We start from the raw sequence: 16882 nt of genomic DNA on the forward strand, positions 1-16882 counted from the left end.
AGAACGGGCACAGGACGTGTCCCAGAGGCCACCCGATGCGAAGCAGGGACTAGGCGGCTCTCCCCTCAAGGGGTCGGTATGGGGGCCCCCCCCGGGGGGGAGGAGGGCTCAGCGGGTGAGCCTCGGCCTCCGGCCTGGTGTGTGACAGCGGGGTTCCAGGATTGAGTCCCACCTCGGGCTCCCTGCAGGGAGCCTCCTTCTCCCTCCTCCTGTGTCTCTGCCTCTCTCTCTCTCTCTCTCTCTCTCTCGCTATCATAAATAAGTAACAAACAAATACATAAATAAATCTTTTAAAAAGTATATTAAAAAGGGGGGGGACCGGGATCCCTGGGTGGCGCAGCCGTTTGGCGCCTGCCTTTGGCCCAGGGCGCGATCCTGGAGACCCAGGATCGAATCCCACGTCGGGCTCCCGGTGCATGGAGCCTGCTTCTCCCTCTGCCTGTGTCTCTGCCTCTCTCTCTCTCTGTGACTATCATAAATAAATAAAAATTTAAAAAAAAGGGGGGGGGCGTATAAGCGTAAGACGACGTATCGGGGTTGTTTGAACACAGTGCCGCGTTTCCGTGAGAGGGTAAGAGGGACTGGTTAGGGCGCCGGGCCTGTCTTGTTGGGCTTAAGGGAAAACCTCCGGGGGCACATACCTGTGTGTTTCCACTTCCGACACGGAAAATACCCTTCACCTCGGGCGCGACAGGAGGTCAAAGCCCGGGGAGCCGAGCCTGGGCCCGGGCGGCCTCACGTGCGCGTGGGGCTCCACCTAGCGGCGAGCAGGGCAAGGCACGCACGGGGGGGGGGCGCCTCCGGGGCTCTGCGGGGCGTCTCCCCCTCAGCGTCTCCCCTCAGGTCCCCCATGTCTCCCCCTCAGGGCTCCGGGTCTCCTCAGTGCCTCTCCCGTCAGCCCCCCCGCCCCCCCCCAGCGGTGTCCCCCCTGCGTGCCCTGGGCCTGAACGCTCGGGCCTCCCCACACCGCCGTGGAGACTGCGTCCCTACTAGAGGCCTGTTCCGCGTACCTCAGCAGGCCGCACGCCTGCTGGGGAGGAGTGTTTACGGTCTCGGCCCCGAGGTGAGCCAGCGTTCCAGGGGGGACCGAGGGGTAACAGGCGGCCGGCTTGTTTTCCAGCGTGACTCGGTGCAAGGACCTCAGGCCGGGAGCTCTGGGCCGTGGTGGGGGAGCGCGTGGTGGCGGGAGCGCAGGTGAGGGGGCAGATGTGGCTTGAAGACCGAATGGGGCCTGGGGGGGGGCAGGGAAGGAGCTGCGCTGTGCGCCCCCGACGCCTGGCGCCCCTGGTGAGCCCCGGGCGCCACCACCGTGTGGGGCGCGTGTCGCCGCTGAGTCCACAGGCAGAGGCCGCGGCGGCGCTGCCACCGTGCTAGCCCGCCGAGGCCCCACCTCTCGTGCCCTGACCCTGCTCTCGTGCATTCCTTCCTTGCGCGGCCCGGGAGGGCTGCGGGTGGGCAGGTGGCAGTCCGCGCGCCCTCGTGATCCTGGAGACCCAGGATCGAGTCCTGCATCGGGTTCCCTGCGTGGAGCCTGCTTCTCCTTCTGCCTGTGTCTCTGCCTCTCTCTCTCTCTCTCTGTGTGTGTGTGTGTGTGTGTGTGCCTCTATGAATAAATAAATAAAATATTAAAAAAAAAAAAAAGAATGGAGCTAGAACTAGTCCTGCGACATGGGCATCAGAATCCTCAGGCTGTGTCCTAGCAGCAGCAGCAGCTTCAGGACAAGGAATTCCCGTTAGGGAGGCAGCGCCGGACGGCCACGCGACACCCCACTTCCCTCCGCCCGCGCCACCCGCGCACCCGCCGTGCGGACGCCACCGCCCGGCTCCGGGACCGCAAAGCCACCGCGACCTACCGCGAGACCCCGCCCAGTCGCTGCGGACACCCCGCCCCTTCCGGCGCTCATCCGGAAGTGGCCTCCCAAGACGGAAGTGTGCGAGCGGAGAGAGAGTCGGCGCCCGGGCGGGTTTCGTGCCCCGCGTCCCTCAGCGCCCTCGGGTGAGAGCGGGGGCCGCCGGGGCGTGTGCGGCCGCCGCGGCGACAGCCTCCAGCCCGCAGAACGTGCGCTCAGGTTCGTGGCCGGCGGTCCGAGCTGGGGCAGGTGAGGGTCGCGGGGAGCGACGCGGGGGGCGGGGGGAACGGACAGACAGACGCGGACGCGAGCCCGGCTCTCGGCCCCGCTGTAGCGAGCGTTTGCCTCCTGTGAAGGGCCGTGCTGACCGCGCGGCCACTCGCGGGGACGGCGGCGTCCCGGGGGCTCCGCGCGGCCTCACCCGGGACGAGAAGCTGCGGAGCTGGACGGGCCGGAGGCTCCTGCTCCGGACACAGCGCCCGGGATGCTGGCGGCGCCCCCCGGCCCGGCCTGTGCTCCGAGACCAGGAGAGCGCTCGCACCACGTTCCCCAGCCCTGGGCCCGAGGGGGAGCGGCCTCCGCGGGGGCCTCGCTGGCCATGGTGGGTCTGCGGGCACCCTGGACGCGTCGCAGAGCACCAGGCGCCTGTGCCCCTTCCCCGCCATGGGGGCTGCGCACACGGCCAGCCCCTGCACGTCTGAGGGGCTTGCCTGAGCTGCCCGCACGCGCCCCGGGACCCCCACGTGTGACCGCTCCTCTCAGCACACACACACCCCCGCACCAGCCTGTCTGGGCTCTAGCCCCATCGCCATCCCCAACACGTGGCGGCCTCGGCGCCTCAGGTGTGCTCAGCCCAACTTCCAGCGGGAGCACAAGGAAAGGCCTTGCTGCCCCCAGGCCCCCCTCCAGCGTGGACAGCTGCGTGGGGCGCTCCCCACCGCCCCCCCATGGACATCATTTCTGCCCCGTCTCTGTGTCCAGCCGCTCTCTACGTGCTGCTCACGGAGCTGCCCTGGCCCTCACACGTCCTCCGGGAACACTCAGTGCCATCCCCCAGCAGAGGATGAGCTGTCCGCCGGGTCAAGGGCCACACACAACACAGGGGCCTTCCGACCACCCCAACCCAGTGTGCGTGTCCTGCATCCAAACGCCAGTGGTGCCGCCACCCCTGCCGATGGAACCGGGGTCAGCTCAGCAGGCACTGCAGGATGCCAAGCCCTCAGAGCAGCCTGTGCCCCTACGAGCCCGATGCCCAGACGGCCTCGTGGTCCAATGCTTACTTACATCACCTACCTTTGTGATGCGTGTGCCTTGGGGTGTGGTCCCGTAGACTCCCTACTGACGTGCTGGGACCCCCAAGTGGCATGAGGCTCATGAAGCAGCGACCCCACGCAGCCTGAGGGTGCAGCCAGACCAGAACTGGCTGTGTGCTGAAGTGTCCTGAGCTTGCACAGGTGGCAGACCTAGGCCCGACTATGTGCAGGCTGTGGTGCCCGTCCCCGCACTTGGGGACCACACGGACAGGCCACTGGCACCCTCCAGTCCTGTCTGGTAGCAGGAAGCCTAAGGCAATAAGTAGCACCTCCCACAGTTGTGCCTCACCAGAGATGAGACATTCAGCGCAGGATGACCCCTTCCAAGGACTTGTCCCCTGGACTGGCCATGGCCACTGGCCTTGGGAGGGGGAAATGGGGGGGTGAGGGAGGCCAGCACTGAGTTATCCTTTCTTCACAGGTGACCAGGCAAAGTTGCTCTACCTTTTTTTTTTTTTTTTTTTTAATATTTTATTTATTCCTGAGAAAGACAAAGTGGCAGAGACACAGGCAGAGGGAGAAGCAGGCTCCATGCAGGAGCCTGATGCGGGACTCGATCCCAGGTCTCCAGGATCACACCCTGGGCTGAGCCACCCAGGGATCCCTGCTCTACCTTTCTTGTCTCAAAGTAAGCATCTGCTTGAGGGAGGCAGCTCTGCCAGCCAGGGGGCTGCTGGGAAAGGGGACAGTAGGCAGCCTGCAAACAGGAGTCAGAGAGCCCATGACATGACCGGCCTCACCTGCACCTTCCATGCATCACAGGCTCCTTCCACAGACCTTCATGAGACGGGGCCCCTGTAACTTTGAAGGTTCATATGTTTTAGAAACCTCAAGTCCCTCTGGCTGGTGTTGGGAGCTGCATTATGGGTCTCACTTTCCCTGAGACCTCAAGCCCCCAGGGCAGGTGCCCAGAGGGGCCTGGAATTGTTCACTGGCCACAGAGCTGCGACAAGGAGCCGAGTGGCCCAGTGCGGCCTCCCTGACATTGCCTCGAGAGGTCTTGCAGGCCGGAGCTGCCCTCCCGCCCAGGCTGCCCTAGAATCACGCCTTACATTAATTGCACACGTCAGCCTAAGAGCGCTTGGGTTATTTTTGAGTCACTTTCAACCTTCCAAAGATTATGTAAAAACACTCTCATTTTTTTATGAGCTCTGATTAACAAGAGAAATAAAAGATTTCTTTTCTGGTTTTCCAGGCCTGGTATTTGCCCGCCAGACCATGCAGGGGCAGGAAACGAATCAGTGTGTTCCCGTGGGGCTACCTGGCTGTGGTCACCATACCTGTTGAGAGCCCTCGGGCTGTGTCTGTGGCCTGGGGGTGCAGTGGGTCTGACCCCCCAGCAGTCACACAGAGCTGCAGTCTTGCCTCAGGCCTCCCTGGGCTGTGTCCTGCTCTCAGGTGGCCCTGGGTGGCCAGCGTGCCATTCGGAAGCCTTTGCCAGCTCAGAGTGGTGGTGGAGGGCAGTGTGCTGGGGCCTTCCCCCCTCCTCCTGAGCCCTCTTCACGGCCCCACACACACACTGGGTGTTTATTCTCCTGAGCACTGAAATCAGCACTACTGGGGGAGGTCCTGCCACGGTCCCATTGTGCCCACCACGGCCCCCAGAGGCCTAGCCCGCACTGCCCGCCTGCCCACTTGGCAGGAGCCCAGCAGCGGGGCCCGGAGCGGCCATTTCTAGGCCACGACAAGCACGTTGGGTCCCACCAGCAGCCCAGTTAGTGGAGCTAATTTCAGCACAGCATCTAGTCTCTGTGGACTGGCTCTGGGCATCTGTAAGGTGGCATCCCCTGGAGGACACGCTGTCACTGCCCCCCACCCCATCCAGCGTCCCAGGAAGGTGAGAAACCTGGGTCCTCAGGCCCTGGACAATAGTTGTGCACCAGCAGGGGTGCCACACAGCCTTGTGGCCTCCATCACGGGGGGATGTGATCAGCTCGGGGCCACTTCTGAGCCTGGAGAGGCCACGCAGTGGCAGGTGTGGCCGGCGCCCAGAGACCAGAGAGCACACAGCCACAGGAGACACGCAGGACCCCGCACCCCACGCAGCCACCACTGTCCTGACAGCGCACCCTGCCACCCAGCTGCCTTTGTCGGTGCACGTCTACACTGGCCTCCCTGTGACAGCGGTGCAGCATTCAAACCACTTGCAGGGCAGGGCCTGGGAGCAAACCCTAGTCACACCTGATGTGTGACCCAGGTCATGCCAGGGCCTCTTCTAGGGAGCCCTCCAGATGCTGTCAGACCAAAGCCTGGTCCCGGGGCCCAGTTCTGCCTGTGTGGTCTGAAGAGAAGGTCGCCGGGTCGGGCTGGCCCGGGTCTCAGCCCAAACCTTGGCCAGTCCCAAGGGCCAATGTGCATCCTGCCCTAGGCTGCCGCCCTGTGTGCACAGCAGCCCCGGCAGCTAGAGTGACAGTGTTCCAGGCTGGAGTGAGGCCAGCACCGCCGGCCATCTGCCCCGGGGAGACGACGGCAGTGCCCTGGGCTCTAAGCCCCCCGCCCCCATAAATCCATAATAAAAATAATCCCTCACTTTCCTGATGTGCCCCAGTTCCAGAAGTGCCTCCTGATGCGTCATCGTGTCAACACGTGAGATGGGCCAGGGAGGCACAGCTGACCCCATTTCACAGAATCGTATCAGGGAGGGCTCAGGGGCCCAAAGGGGCAGGGGGCACCCTGTCCTGCCTCCAAGATGAAGACAGGATGACTGTTCGCAGGCCCCCAGCCCAGAGGAGGCGGCCAGAGCTCCTGCCAAAGGCCTGGTCCAGGCCTCTGCGGGGATCGAGGTTGAGTAGCTGGGCGCTGCTGCCCCCTGCGGCCGCCGTTGCTGCCCAGGGCCCCCCTGCCCAGGATGCAGCCTGGTGCCTGCGTCACCCGATGGCCCCAAGGGCACAGTTCCCCCGAGAGTCGGGAAGCGGGGCCTGCCACACACACCCAGGGCATCGTGTCTGAGGACAAGGGGATGTGGTCCCATCGCCGATGGCACCTACCCTAAGGGCTGCGAGGGCAGAGCGAGTATTCCACGCTCGGTCCCATCACGGGCCTGCTGAGGAGCCAGGCAGAGATGTGACAGGCACGCACTGAGGGAGGACACCCCCCCACCCTAGAGCCCCCAGAGCTGCTCACCCTGGGCTTGGGCACCCCTGAGCCAGACACCCTGGGCCTGCACAGGTCAAGTCTGTTCCTCGGGGTGAAGGGAACCGTGGATGTGCCCCCAGGGCAGCTGCCCGGTCGGCCTGCCGCTGGCCTGAGAGTGGGGGGCAGGCCCAGGTCACCTGGGGGTGACTCAGCTCTGCGGGAGGGCCGCCCGAGACCCGTCAGTGGGCACTGCCCATCCGTGGGCACTGCCGAGGCCTGTGCCTGCCAGGGCCTGGAGGGCCAGGGTGCGATCCAAGGGCTGGAAGCCTTTGGTGCCCAGCCCGCGCAGCCCAGGGGCGCACCCGCCCGGCCACGGACTCTGCACTGTCCACCTGGCCCCCCCGCAGGCGCCGGCAGGTCCGGGGTAGGCCAGGCGGGGTGGGGCGGTGCCGGCGGCCCCAGGTGGCAGGAGTGGGCGGGGCCCCGCCGGGCTGTGCCGGGCACGGCCGCTCCTGCTCACTTGGCCCGGCCGCGCTCCCCATCACCGGTCCTCGTCCCTCGGCCCTCGGCGGCACCGTCCGAGGTAGGTCTGAGCGGGGCCCCTGCGCGGAGCGGGGCGGAGCAGGGCGCAGCAGGACGGCGGCGCCTCCCGGGGCGGGCCGGTGCCGCCGCGCTGAGCCGCTCGAGCGCCCCCGCCCGTCGGTCCTGCGGCCCCGAGCCCCGGCGGCCCCGAGCCCCGGCGGCCCCGAGCCCCGGCGGCCCCTCGCGCTGCGGGCGGGCGGAGGGAAGCCGCGTCCTGCCGTGCGCGCCGCCCGCAGTGCCGCCGAGCGCCGTGGCGTGGCCGGGGGCGTCGCGGGGCGCGCGGGACGGGCGGCCGGCTCGGCGGCGCGGCGCGCAGGTAGGGCGGGCGCCCCGGGAGAGACCAACCCGAGGCCGCCGGCTGGGAGGGGGGCGCCAGCCCGGGGGGTTGCGGGTGGGGACCACCGCCCGGCCCCTCCAGAGGCCGACTCTGCCCCCGCGGCTCCCCCGCCCCGACTCCGTGTGGCTGCTCCTCCCCAGCCGGCCAGGGCCGACCCCCATCGCCCCCAACACGGAGATCTTCCAGCCTGGAGGCTACTCCGCAGGCTGATGCAGGCAGGGCCACCGCCGTGACCCCCGCCCACCCTCCCAAGGGCCAGGAAGCCAATCCCCTGGCTCTCAGCTCCCAGAGATGGGAGCAGGGCCCCGGGGCCAGAGAGGGACCATCCCCCGGGGCCCCTGGTCGACGGGGGGGGGGGGGGGGGGGCGCACAGGAGGGAACCCGCTCTGCCGGGTTGGTACACGGTAGATAGCGGAGCAGGCAGCGTGTGGACGGTGCCAGCGGTGACAGCAGGCAGGATGCTGCAGCCAGAGTCCCAGACCCGCTGTGCAGCCTGTGACCCTCAGCACCCAAGATCCTCAGCACCAACCCCCCCCCCCCAGCTCCTTGGCTCAAGATGCAAATCGCAGCCAAATCCTTCCAGCCCCAAAATGAACTTCCTTCGGGGAGGGGGGAGGCTTCCCCATGCAAAGCAGGGAAGGCAGGCGGAGACCTGCTCCACCCCTCACGTGAGGGTCTGGGTTGCTCCCTCTGCAACCAGGAGCGGGAAGTGGGCCTGGCAGTTGGAGGGTGGGCTCTGAGACCCCATCTGTGCTGGGTGCCTGGTCCCGCTATCGCCGAAACGCTGCCCCTTCTCTCCAAGAGACCAGGCGGAGGTAAGGGGGGCCGGGAGGTGAGGATGCTCGGCGAATAGAGGTGTTCTCAGAGTAGAAAGTTTTCTCTGCAGTTAATGAGCCCCGTGGGGGTCCGGGAGCAGGCACATGGGGCCTCATTACCATGGCCTCAGCTTCAGGCCCTGCACCCTGTGGACAATGTGGGTGCCTACGTGGAGCCTGGGAAAGGGCTGGTACAGCCGTGGGGACCTCCCAAGCACTACACTGGGAGTCAGCATGCAAGGGTGGGCTCCTTCCCTTCCTGGTGGGGAGGGAGCACTGAGGGGATGACGGCAGGCTGGCAGCCCCCTGGCTGTTGCTCGCTCCTGTGTCCTGCAGCCCCAGGCTGGCCACTTCCGAAGCTCCCGACGCCATGGAGGAGTGGGACGTGCCCCAGATGAAAAAAGAGGTGGAGAGCCTCAAATACCAGCTGGCCTTCAAGAGGGAGATGTCGTCCAAGACCATCCCTGAGTAAGTCCCCAGGACCCCACCCGGCCCAGCACCCGCTGATCCTGATCTGCACTTCATTTCCCTGCCCCATACGTATTTGCATGCGTCAGCCCACACCCCTGCACCCACCTGCTCACCTCAGCCTCCCCAACCACAGGCTCCTCAAGTGGATAGAGGATGGGATCCCCAAGGACCCGTTCCTGAACCCCGACCTGATGAAGAACAACCCATGGGTGGAGAAGGGCAAGTGTGCCATCCTGTGAGGCCCCCACGCCCCGCCCCCAGATTCTCATTTCTGTAGGGAGGACAACTCTGTAAACGTGTTACTTTTATAAAGACTTTTTGAGAGTGTTCGTGATTTTGTACATCTTCTGATGGAGAAAAAGTAACACAGCATCAGGTGTGGGCCCTGGGGCATCTCATGTGGATCTGCAGCCCCCTGCATGGGCTAAGGTGTCCAGCGTGCGCCCCCGGCTGTCCAGCAGGCGTCACGGAGCTAGGTGTAGACCTGGGCCGTCCAGCAGGCCTTAAGGAGCTGGGTGCAGCCCCGGCTACAGCAGGTCCCTGATGGGCACTCTGCGCCGCACAGCATTGGAGACACCCTCCTTGAAGCGAAACCAGACGTCACTCCTGCCCACTGCTCTGCCTATGCGCCGCTCAGCCACGTCTGTCTCGGGGGCCACAGCTCCTGCGGAAGCCACATCGTTGCTCCTCCACCTCGCCCTGGCCCCTCCAGCCCTTCCCGCACCCCACACACCTGCACTCAGGGGGGCCGCTCTCTTCGTGACCACACGACCGAAGAAATCCCTCTCGGGCTAAAGGAGGCAGGTGGCTCAGGCTCTCAGGGACAGACCCCTGGCGGACACTCCCGCTATGGCAGGAGGGCTGAGAGGCCACAACCCAGGGAGGAGCCAATGGCCCCAGGCCGTAGGAGCAGATGCCCACCTCCCCTTCCCGGGGGCCAGGATCCCTTTGATCCCCCACCACCCACAGCAGCAGCCTCCTACCATAGCCGGGCCCAGGGTGGAAGGTAGGAGCAGGCCCCCTTTTGACCAGATGAGAAATGGGCCCAGTGGGACCCCCACCCCTGGCTGAGCAGCAAGCACATGGCAGGCCCCCCAGGGCTGAAAACCAGCCCTGCCCCTCACACCTGATCCTCCAGAGCCGCTTTCTTCAGGATGCGCTCCAGCCGCTGCTCCAGCCATTGCTCCTCTTGGCTGTGTGAAGTGGGTGGCTGTGCCTCTTTCTCCCCAGCACCACCCAGTGGAGCTGTGGCCCCTGGGGGGCCCCTGTCCACCTGCAGAAGCAAGGTGTGGTGAGGACATACCAGGCAGGGTCACTCCAGGGACAACAGCCCTGCCCTCCTAGGCCTGGCTCTGGCCCAGAGCCCAGGGTAGGCTTACCTGCGGGCCATCCCCAACCCGGGCCAAGGCCTCTGCCCGCCGCATTTTCTCCATTTCAATTTCGTGGGCAATAAGCTGCTTAGCCTGGTAGGTGAGGGGTTTGCGGGCGGGCAGCTCAGGAAAGCGACAAACCTCCTCCACGTTCCTAGTCTCAGAGTAAAGAGACATGTCCGATCAGCAGGCACAGGCAGGGGCTACCTCCCACACCACTCCCAGATGCCAAAAAGCAAGAGCTGCAGCGTGGGGCTCGTCCTGGCAATATGATGCCTCAGCCCCAGAACAGCAGGGTATCACCCACCCCAAGCCTCAGTTTCCCCAACTGCCTATAGGCATTAGAAGGGAACCACCCCAGGGCTGCAAGATAAAGAAATGAGACAACATGGCAAGGTCTAGACTCAAGGCTGGAGTACCTGGAACTGTCACCGTTACTGCCTCCTTGCAAATGGCCCAAGGGAGCTGAGTACTGGCCCTTGTTGGTTGGGCAGCATGGCCCCAGGGAACATCTCAGAATGGGCCAGCAGAGCCCTGAGGGCAGCTCCCAGGGGACATGGAAGCAGTGAAAGCCTGCTTGTGAGAGCCGTGCCACAATTGTATTGGGGCAAGAGTGGAGCTGGAACTGAGCAGAGCTGGAACCGCCCCCTACCACTGCCCCACAGATGGGAAAAGTGAGACTCACACCTCGCCGAGACTGCACCTTGAGATTCCTGCCCCAGTGACCGCCATAGCACCTGGCACCCAGCCCCTGGCACCCACCCCAGGTGCTACGGACTCACGGCTCGAGCCTGTAGATGTACTGCCCGTCGGGCAGGCGCTCCTGGCGGTAGGTTAGGCTGTAGGCAAGCATGGTGCCCACGAGGCTGGCCAGCTGCTGCTTCTCACGAGTGCTGTACAGCTGTGTGCTCACCTATGGGCAGGGGGCAGTGGGCAGGGACGCTGAGCGTGGTCAGGGCCCAGCCCCACCAGCAGCCACACCCCCCACTCTGGACGAAGCACTCACAGGGCGCAGCTTGGGCGCAAGAATGTCCAGAATCAGGCAGAGGGCATCCAGGACGAGAGCCTGAGGCGCGGCCCGGCTGCGGATGGCAGGTGCAATGCCCGCCACAAGTGTGTGAATGAGATTCTGTGTCCGGCTCGTCCGGCTCTGGGCCTAGGATGCAGGGTGGATTGGGCCTCGGTAACCCAGGGTCCCTGGGCCAGACCCAAGGCCCCGGGCAGGAGGCAGGGGCACACCTCCTGCTGACTGCTGGGGTACGCAATCCTCGGCATGTGGCTAGAGGCAAAGAGCAGGTGGAAGGCTGCTGGCAGGAAGGGCAGGTAGCGCAGCAGCTGGAAGCTCTGGCCGTGGTGGGCGGTGCAGGTCAGCAGGTCATCAAAGGCCAGCCAGTCGAGGGCCGTGCACACGGTCCCCAGGCTGGAATCCCGCAGCCGCAGGCGCAGGAAGTTGTCAAAAAGGCCCTGGGGATAAGCAGGTGGGTGGGCCTCTGACCCCCCGGCCTCAGTGCAGCCCACTGTATAAGCACCCCCCACGGGACCCTCCACCTCCCACCTGCCCTGCCAAGTCCAGGGTCTGGGGCAGCAGCGAACAGCAGCACGGGACCCTGAGGCCCCAAAAGAGGAGCCAGGAAGGCCCAGCCTGCCGCCCCCACTGTTGGCCACAACTCAGATGCAGGAAACACCCTCACGCCACCCCCACCACCTCAAGGAGCCCACAGGCTCCAGTACCCACCCCCTCCCCAAAGGAAGTCCTATGGGTAGAGCTGAGGCCAGAGCCCCTGCTCCTGTGCCACGTGAGGTTCCCTTGCCCTCGGGGCACAGCACACCCCTCCCCGTAGAGCTTTCCGGATTTATGCAGATCCCCAGCCACTAATCCAAAGCTGCTTAGTCAGAGACATGGCTTAGACCAGGCTTCCCGAGTGTGGGGGCATCTCTGCCACCTGCTCGGGCCAAAACCTCACCTTGCCAGCTCCACCCCACGTTCCCGTTCCCACAGCTCACGTCCAGAACGGGGACGCTCCCGGGCTCTGACTCGGGCCGTGCCGCCCACCCCCCATCGCTGCCAGCCCACACCGGCCATCCCACCAGGCACCAGCTACTTCCTGTCCCCGGCCTGTCCCGGCTTGCTGTCACCTCTGACAGGTCTCAACGCACCGTGTCCGTCACCCTCACTCATCCCTCTCCTTGACATCACTGCAAACGCCTCCTATTCTCTGGGACACACACACGGCCAGATGCTAGCCTACCAACACCCCCAAAAATGTCTCATTGGGCATGCAGCGAGATTACCTGCACCACCTTCTCGTGCTCGCCTGCGGATGCAGCCACGTGCAGGATGCGGTGGAGGCGCTGTGCAGCCGTGGTCAGAGGCGCCTCGGCAGCACGGGGCCCCGGGTCCAAGTGCCCATCGCCGAGCAGGAGCACGTGTGGGGCAGAGGAGGGGTCCTGGGCCCAGCGCTGCCTGCAGAGGGGTGCCAAGGCTGCAAGGGCGCCCCGCCTCTTCGTCGCCCTCGCTCCCCAGAGCGGCCCAGATGTTTGTACACCGATGAAGCTCTGTGGGTCCCCAGAAGGGGATGGAGGGGGAGGCCGAGCACCCCCAGGCCCATGTGATTACCTCTGGGCCCGGGGCAGCTGGAAGATCTCCTGCCACACGGAGAAAAGCCCCTTGCGCTGGTCCTTGAGCCCGACCCGCGTAGTCTGCACAGCCCGCACACTCAGCTCCCGCCGGCCCCGCCCATGAAGGAACTGGACACAGAGTGGTGGGAGCTGGTGAGAGGAGGCCTCCCCTGCCTCACCCGGCCACGGCCCCCAGCCCACCTGCCCACTGGCCCACCTGCAGCGTGTTGATGCAGGCACGGATATCGTTGTCGGTCTTCTCACACAGAGCTGCCAGCGCACCCGGGTCAGCCTGCATGCCCTGCCGTAGGGAGATCTGCAGGGAGGGGCAGGGGGGTGGGCAGGTGCTCCCCGGGAAACCCACCCCGAGGCCCCCTCTTCCCTAGAACACGGGAGAACCGCAGCTACAGATCCCCACGGACCAGCCTGGGTCCCTGCTGGAACCTCCTACTGCCAAAGAGCAAACCGGTGCAGTCATGTCCCGGGGCTGGCTGGAGGCTGCGGGAGGCAGAGGAGGCCAGGGCCAGGACAGGGGGCATGTCCCCCCAGCCTGTAGTCGGCCACGCAGCCCCTCGTCGTGTCCACCCCCAGCCCTCACCAACCTCCTGCAGCCGCTGCGTGAGTCTCGAGGACAGTATGGGTGGGAAGTGGAGCAGGAAGGCCTGCTGTCTCAGCTGTCTCAGGGACGGCATAAACCTGCAGATGTATGGGCGCGCACCAGGGTGGGTGCCACAGCCCAGCGGGTGGAGGTGGCCAGGCAGAGCTGGCGGTACACCCTCCCAGGGCCCTCCATCCTCCTGGGAAGCCCCCCTGCACTCCGCCCTGTGCAAAGCCCTGCTCCACCCCACTCACTGGTCATTGCAGATGCAGATGATGGGCCTCATCAGGAGCCCCCCGTCGGCCCGGTGCCGCCGTCCCCCACTAGTGGGAACGCCCGGACCCCCTGACTCTGCATCCTGTGGGCCCTTGCGGTCCAGGATGTTCAGAAGAACGTTGATGGCAGCCTAGGGAATGCCAGGAGGATGCAGTGAGCCCTAGCCCGTTGCCCACCCACCGGCCCACCCACTGGGGCATCCAGGAGGCCCACCACGGGCGCTCCGTCGATCTCATCGATGACCAGACAGTTGGGCTTCCCGCCAGCACCCAGCACCGACTCCATCTGCGTGGCCGCCTCAATGCACGTGCGGAAGGCCTCAGGGCTGCGGTCATCACTGGAAGCAGTGAGGGGGTGGGGGGAGCCGTCAAGGCAGCGTGGCCTTGGCCACAGCTGCAACCAGGGTCCCCAATGAGAGCCTCCCAGGGCAGAGCCGTTACGCCTACACCTAAAGGCTGCCCTGAGACACGGCGGCAGCCCCAGCCAACCCTGAGAAAACAACTCCGTTCCAACCACTGGGGTCTTACGGTGCAGTCAAGACAGATGGGGGCCCTGGAGACTGGCCTCCCCACCCCTCACCTTGCGTTCATCTCCACCACACTGTACCCAGCGTGCCGTGCAATCACGTGAGCCAGGGTGGTCTTGCCAAGCCCCGGGGGCCCACACAGCAGCGCCACCTGCAGCCACAACAAAGGAGACGCGGATGCGCTACCCCCTGTGCCCAGGGGAGCCCCCCCCAGCCCAACCACCAGGCTGAGGCCTGCTACTCGGGGACGTACCCCCACCCACTGCAGTGACCGCACAAGAACAGACTCCAGCAGACTCGCACTCCACCGCCAATGCACCAGAGCGAGAGGAAGTCCCACGTGGGACAAGCAACTCGGCCATCACTGGGACGACGGAGCCCAAGAGACCACCGTCACCATGAGCATCCAAAGGAAAACTGGGGTCCTCCAGACAGCGCAGGCTTCACATAAGCCATTAAACAGACTCAGATTCCAACTCCCATCACCGACGGTCCACGCCAACGCCCTGATACTACAACGCCCATGGGGGGGGCGGGGGATAAACGTGCCTCGTGGCCCCAGGAAGCTACAAAGGTGCCAGCAGCCGAGAAAGCATCGCCCCTGGGCTCACACGTGTGTGGGAAGCAGCCAAGCAGGGCTCACCTTCTGTCGGGGCCGCCGGCTCGGGTCCAGGTCAGCCTCTAGCATGTCCTCCAGCACCTGCTCGTGGCTCTTCCATTTGCTGGAGATTGTGGCCTCCTTGCCACCTCGGGCCAGGTCCATGCTGGGCCTTGGCTTCCTAGCAGGCCTCTCTCGGCCAAACACCACTGGGTCCCACAGTTTTAGCCACTTGAGGAGGCAGCGGTTAGTGAACTGCAGAAAGGGAAGCACAGCCTGGAGGAACCACCAGCACCAGACACACCCTGCCCTTCACATCCACCCATCAGGAGCCCCGAAAACACATAAGGACGCTGAAGCCAAGTGACAGGTGACCAGTGCCTGGCCACCCAGCCCGTGACCGACAGAGTGAGGCTCACCCCTACAACTCTGACCCCCTTAGGAGCCCCCAGCACCCCCAGGAGCATCCCTGCACCAACTTCTATGACAGCAGGAAAGGAAAGAGAAGCTCCAGGCACGGGTGGGAGGATCCCCAGTCCAGGTCCCCGGCCATGCCGTGCTGACCTCAGCTTCCCCATCCATGCCTCTAACAGGCTAATCAAAACCATCTCCCCCCACCCCAAAGCCCTGTGAGCTGACGACACAAGGATTAGCTGAATTCCACACTGTTCATCTTTGGAAACAAAAAACCCAGTCACATTTGAACGACAAGGTCTCACGTCGTCACTGAGCAGCTCCGTGTAGTACTGGGGTGCGAACTCATCCACCCAGAGGCAGTGCTGAGAGCCATCTGGGCTGTTGACCAGCTCTTCCTTAGGCGCCCCCAGGAGCTGGACCTCTTCCTCCACCTCCTCCGACCTGAGGCTGGAGAACATCATGCCTGAGCCGCCGGGCCTCTGGAGGGACTGCACAGCCCCCTGATACAGGCCACAGGAGGGGAAGGGGTCACCGTGTCACCTGCGAAGTGTATCCGAGAGCTGATAGGCCTCCTGCAGCAGCTGCTGCCTCCGCTGTGCAAAACCAAAGGGTGGCGTCAGGAGGGCTCCAGAGTGCAGGCACCCTAGAGCCACCCTCCCACTCCCAGCAAACCCCACCTCGCTGTCGACCTGCTCCTTCAGGGACGCAAAGCACACACCCAACAGATCCAGCTGGCCCTGGCCTCGCCACCAGGTGTCACGGAAAGGTGTCTGCCGGGAAAGGAGAGCAGCAATCATCACCCGCCAGGATGTAACCCCCCACTGACCCCCTCCGGATGGCGCTGCAGGACCCAGAAGGGCATCCTCCAGCACAAACACACCAGCCGCAAAACTGGCCTGTCCCTAAGCAAGCATTCCAAGGAGAAAAGCCTTCTGGGTGGGAGCATCTAAAATGAAGGAAGAAAAGCAATAGAACAAAAAAGAAGAAACCAGGGGGGAGGTGAGGGGGAGATGTGCTGGTGAGCGTCTGGAGGGTCCACAGGGTCCAGGCCTGCCCAGGCAGCACGCGCCCACCTGCACCCCCGTGCCCACAGGGTCCGCACGCAGAACCAGAAAGGCCCGGGAGCCCGCCGTGGAGGTCACGCTGATGTAGTCCTCCAGGACAGGGGGCCGCCTCAGGACAGGATTTTGGGCCGCCCCGGGGGCCCATAGGAGGCTGCCGTCAGCAGCAGCATCCAAGGTCCTGGGAAGGGACATGAGAGGTCGTCTTGAGGGCCCAGACGCCTCCCAGCGCCCCGGCCCCCTCCGGAACCCGGCAAGCCACACACCCCTCGGGCCACAGCTCAGGGGGGACCTCGGGGCTCGGCGGGGGGGTTATGTCCCCGGCGGGGGAGTCAGGACCCTGCGGCTCCTCAGGCTCCTCTGGCTCCTCCAGCCTGAAGTTCAGCTCCCTGACGACCTGCAGCCGCGGCCGCTTGACCCTAGGGGCTGGGGAGGCAGACGTCAGGGGCCCAGGCCGAATGTCCCCACCCCGGTCGTGGTGGGTGGCCCTCCTCCGCAGCCGCGCCCCGCCCGCGCCCCAGGCCCTGCGCACGTACTGGGGGGCAGAGCCGCGTCCCCTGGCGAGGGCGCCGCCAGCCGCCTCCTCCCCGCGCCGCCGCGGCTCCCCGGGCGTCCACCTCCGGCCTCGGCGTCCTCCGGCGTCAGCCCGGCCCGGCCCGCCGCGGCCCAGCGCTCCCTGCGGGGTGACCCGGCCGCCGACCCTGCCAGGACAGACAGCCGCGGCTCAGCGCGGCCCGCGCACGGAGCCCCGCTCGCCCCCTCCTCCGGGTAGCCCCCCGGCCTGCGCCCACCTTCCAGCTCGGCCAGCACCTCCAGCTCGGCCGCGAACCGGTCGTGGAAGTCGTCCTCCGCCCCGCCCAGCCCCAGCTCGCGCTCTCCCATGGCGCCCGCTCCCGCCGCACCCGCAGCGCGCTCCGAACCTCCCGCGCCGCCGCCGCCGCCGCCGCGCCCGCCCCCGGCGTCCCGGCGCCGCC

The 16882-nt window shown here is 65.5% G+C and overlaps 2 protein-coding genes across 9 annotated transcripts; one reads left to right on the top strand and one right to left on the bottom strand.

Annotated features, from left to right (window-relative positions):
• The first annotated feature begins 1927 nt into the window (after positions 1–1927).
• GNG13 (G protein subunit gamma 13) lies at positions 1928–8772 on the top strand. 5 transcript variants are annotated; one of them, XM_025984810.2, is made up of 3 exons: positions 1928–2069; positions 8309–8440; positions 8577–8772. In XM_025984810.2, the coding sequence occupies exons 2-3, from the start codon at positions 8343–8345 to the stop codon at positions 8680–8682; spliced, it is 204 nt and encodes a 67-aa protein (XP_025840595.1). In that variant the 5' UTR covers positions 1928–2069; positions 8309–8342; the 3' UTR covers positions 8683–8772. The 5 variants fall into 5 exon arrangements, with proteins under 5 accessions (XP_025840595.1, XP_025840596.1, XP_025840592.1 ...); XM_025984811.2 differs by having other exon boundaries at positions 1931–2099; XM_025984807.2 differs by lacking the exon at positions 1928–2069 and adding an exon at positions 4481–6821.
• CHTF18 (chromosome transmission fidelity factor 18) lies at positions 8735–16841 on the bottom strand. 4 transcript variants are annotated; one of them, XM_072754197.1, is made up of 22 exons: positions 16700–16841; positions 16445–16609; positions 16175–16334; positions 15921–16089; positions 15525–15617; positions 15388–15440; positions 15150–15294; positions 14476–14685; positions 13886–13983; positions 13520–13643; positions 13285–13436; positions 13035–13128; positions 12650–12748; positions 12431–12561; positions 12106–12277; positions 11053–11277; positions 10820–10969; positions 10596–10726; positions 9823–9967; positions 9570–9716; positions 9177–9234; positions 8735–9107 (listed from the first exon to the last, which is right to left on the bottom strand). In XM_072754197.1, the coding sequence occupies exons 1-22, from the start codon at positions 16788–16790 to the stop codon at positions 8971–8973; spliced, it is 2949 nt and encodes a 982-aa protein (XP_072610298.1). In that variant the 5' UTR covers positions 16791–16841; the 3' UTR covers positions 8735–8970. The 4 variants fall into 4 exon arrangements, with proteins under 4 accessions (XP_072610298.1, XP_072610299.1, XP_072610301.1 ...); XM_072754198.1 differs by having other exon boundaries at positions 9177–9304; XM_072754200.1 differs by lacking the exon at positions 9177–9234.
• Positions 16842–16882: the final 41 nt, after the last annotated feature.

Source organism: Vulpes vulpes, chromosome 3 (genome assembly GCF_048418805.1).
Source record: "Vulpes vulpes isolate BD-2025 chromosome 3, VulVul3, whole genome shotgun sequence".
NCBI lineage: Eukaryota > Metazoa > Chordata > Mammalia > Carnivora > Canidae > Vulpes > Vulpes vulpes.

Coding starts and splice junctions, on each gene's coding strand:
- CHTF18 (XM_072754197.1), bottom strand. CDS start 16,790: ATGGGAGAGCGCGAGCTGGGGCTGGGCGGGGCGGAGGACGACTTCCAC. Junction 14,686..15,149: donor CGGAGCTGCTCAGTGACGAC/GTGAGACCTTGT, acceptor CCCTTTCTGCAG/TTCACTAACCGCTGCCTCCT. Junction 11,278..12,105: donor AGCACGAGAAGGTGGTGCAG/GTAATCTCGCTG, acceptor GCTTATCCCCAG/GGCCTTTTTGACAACTTCCT.
- GNG13 (XM_025984810.2), top strand. CDS start 8,343: ATGGAGGAGTGGGACGTGCCCCAGATGAAAAAAGAGGTGGAGAGCCTC. Junction 8,441..8,576: donor TCGTCCAAGACCATCCCTGA/GTAAGTCCCCAG, acceptor CCCCAACCACAG/GCTCCTCAAGTGGATAGAGG.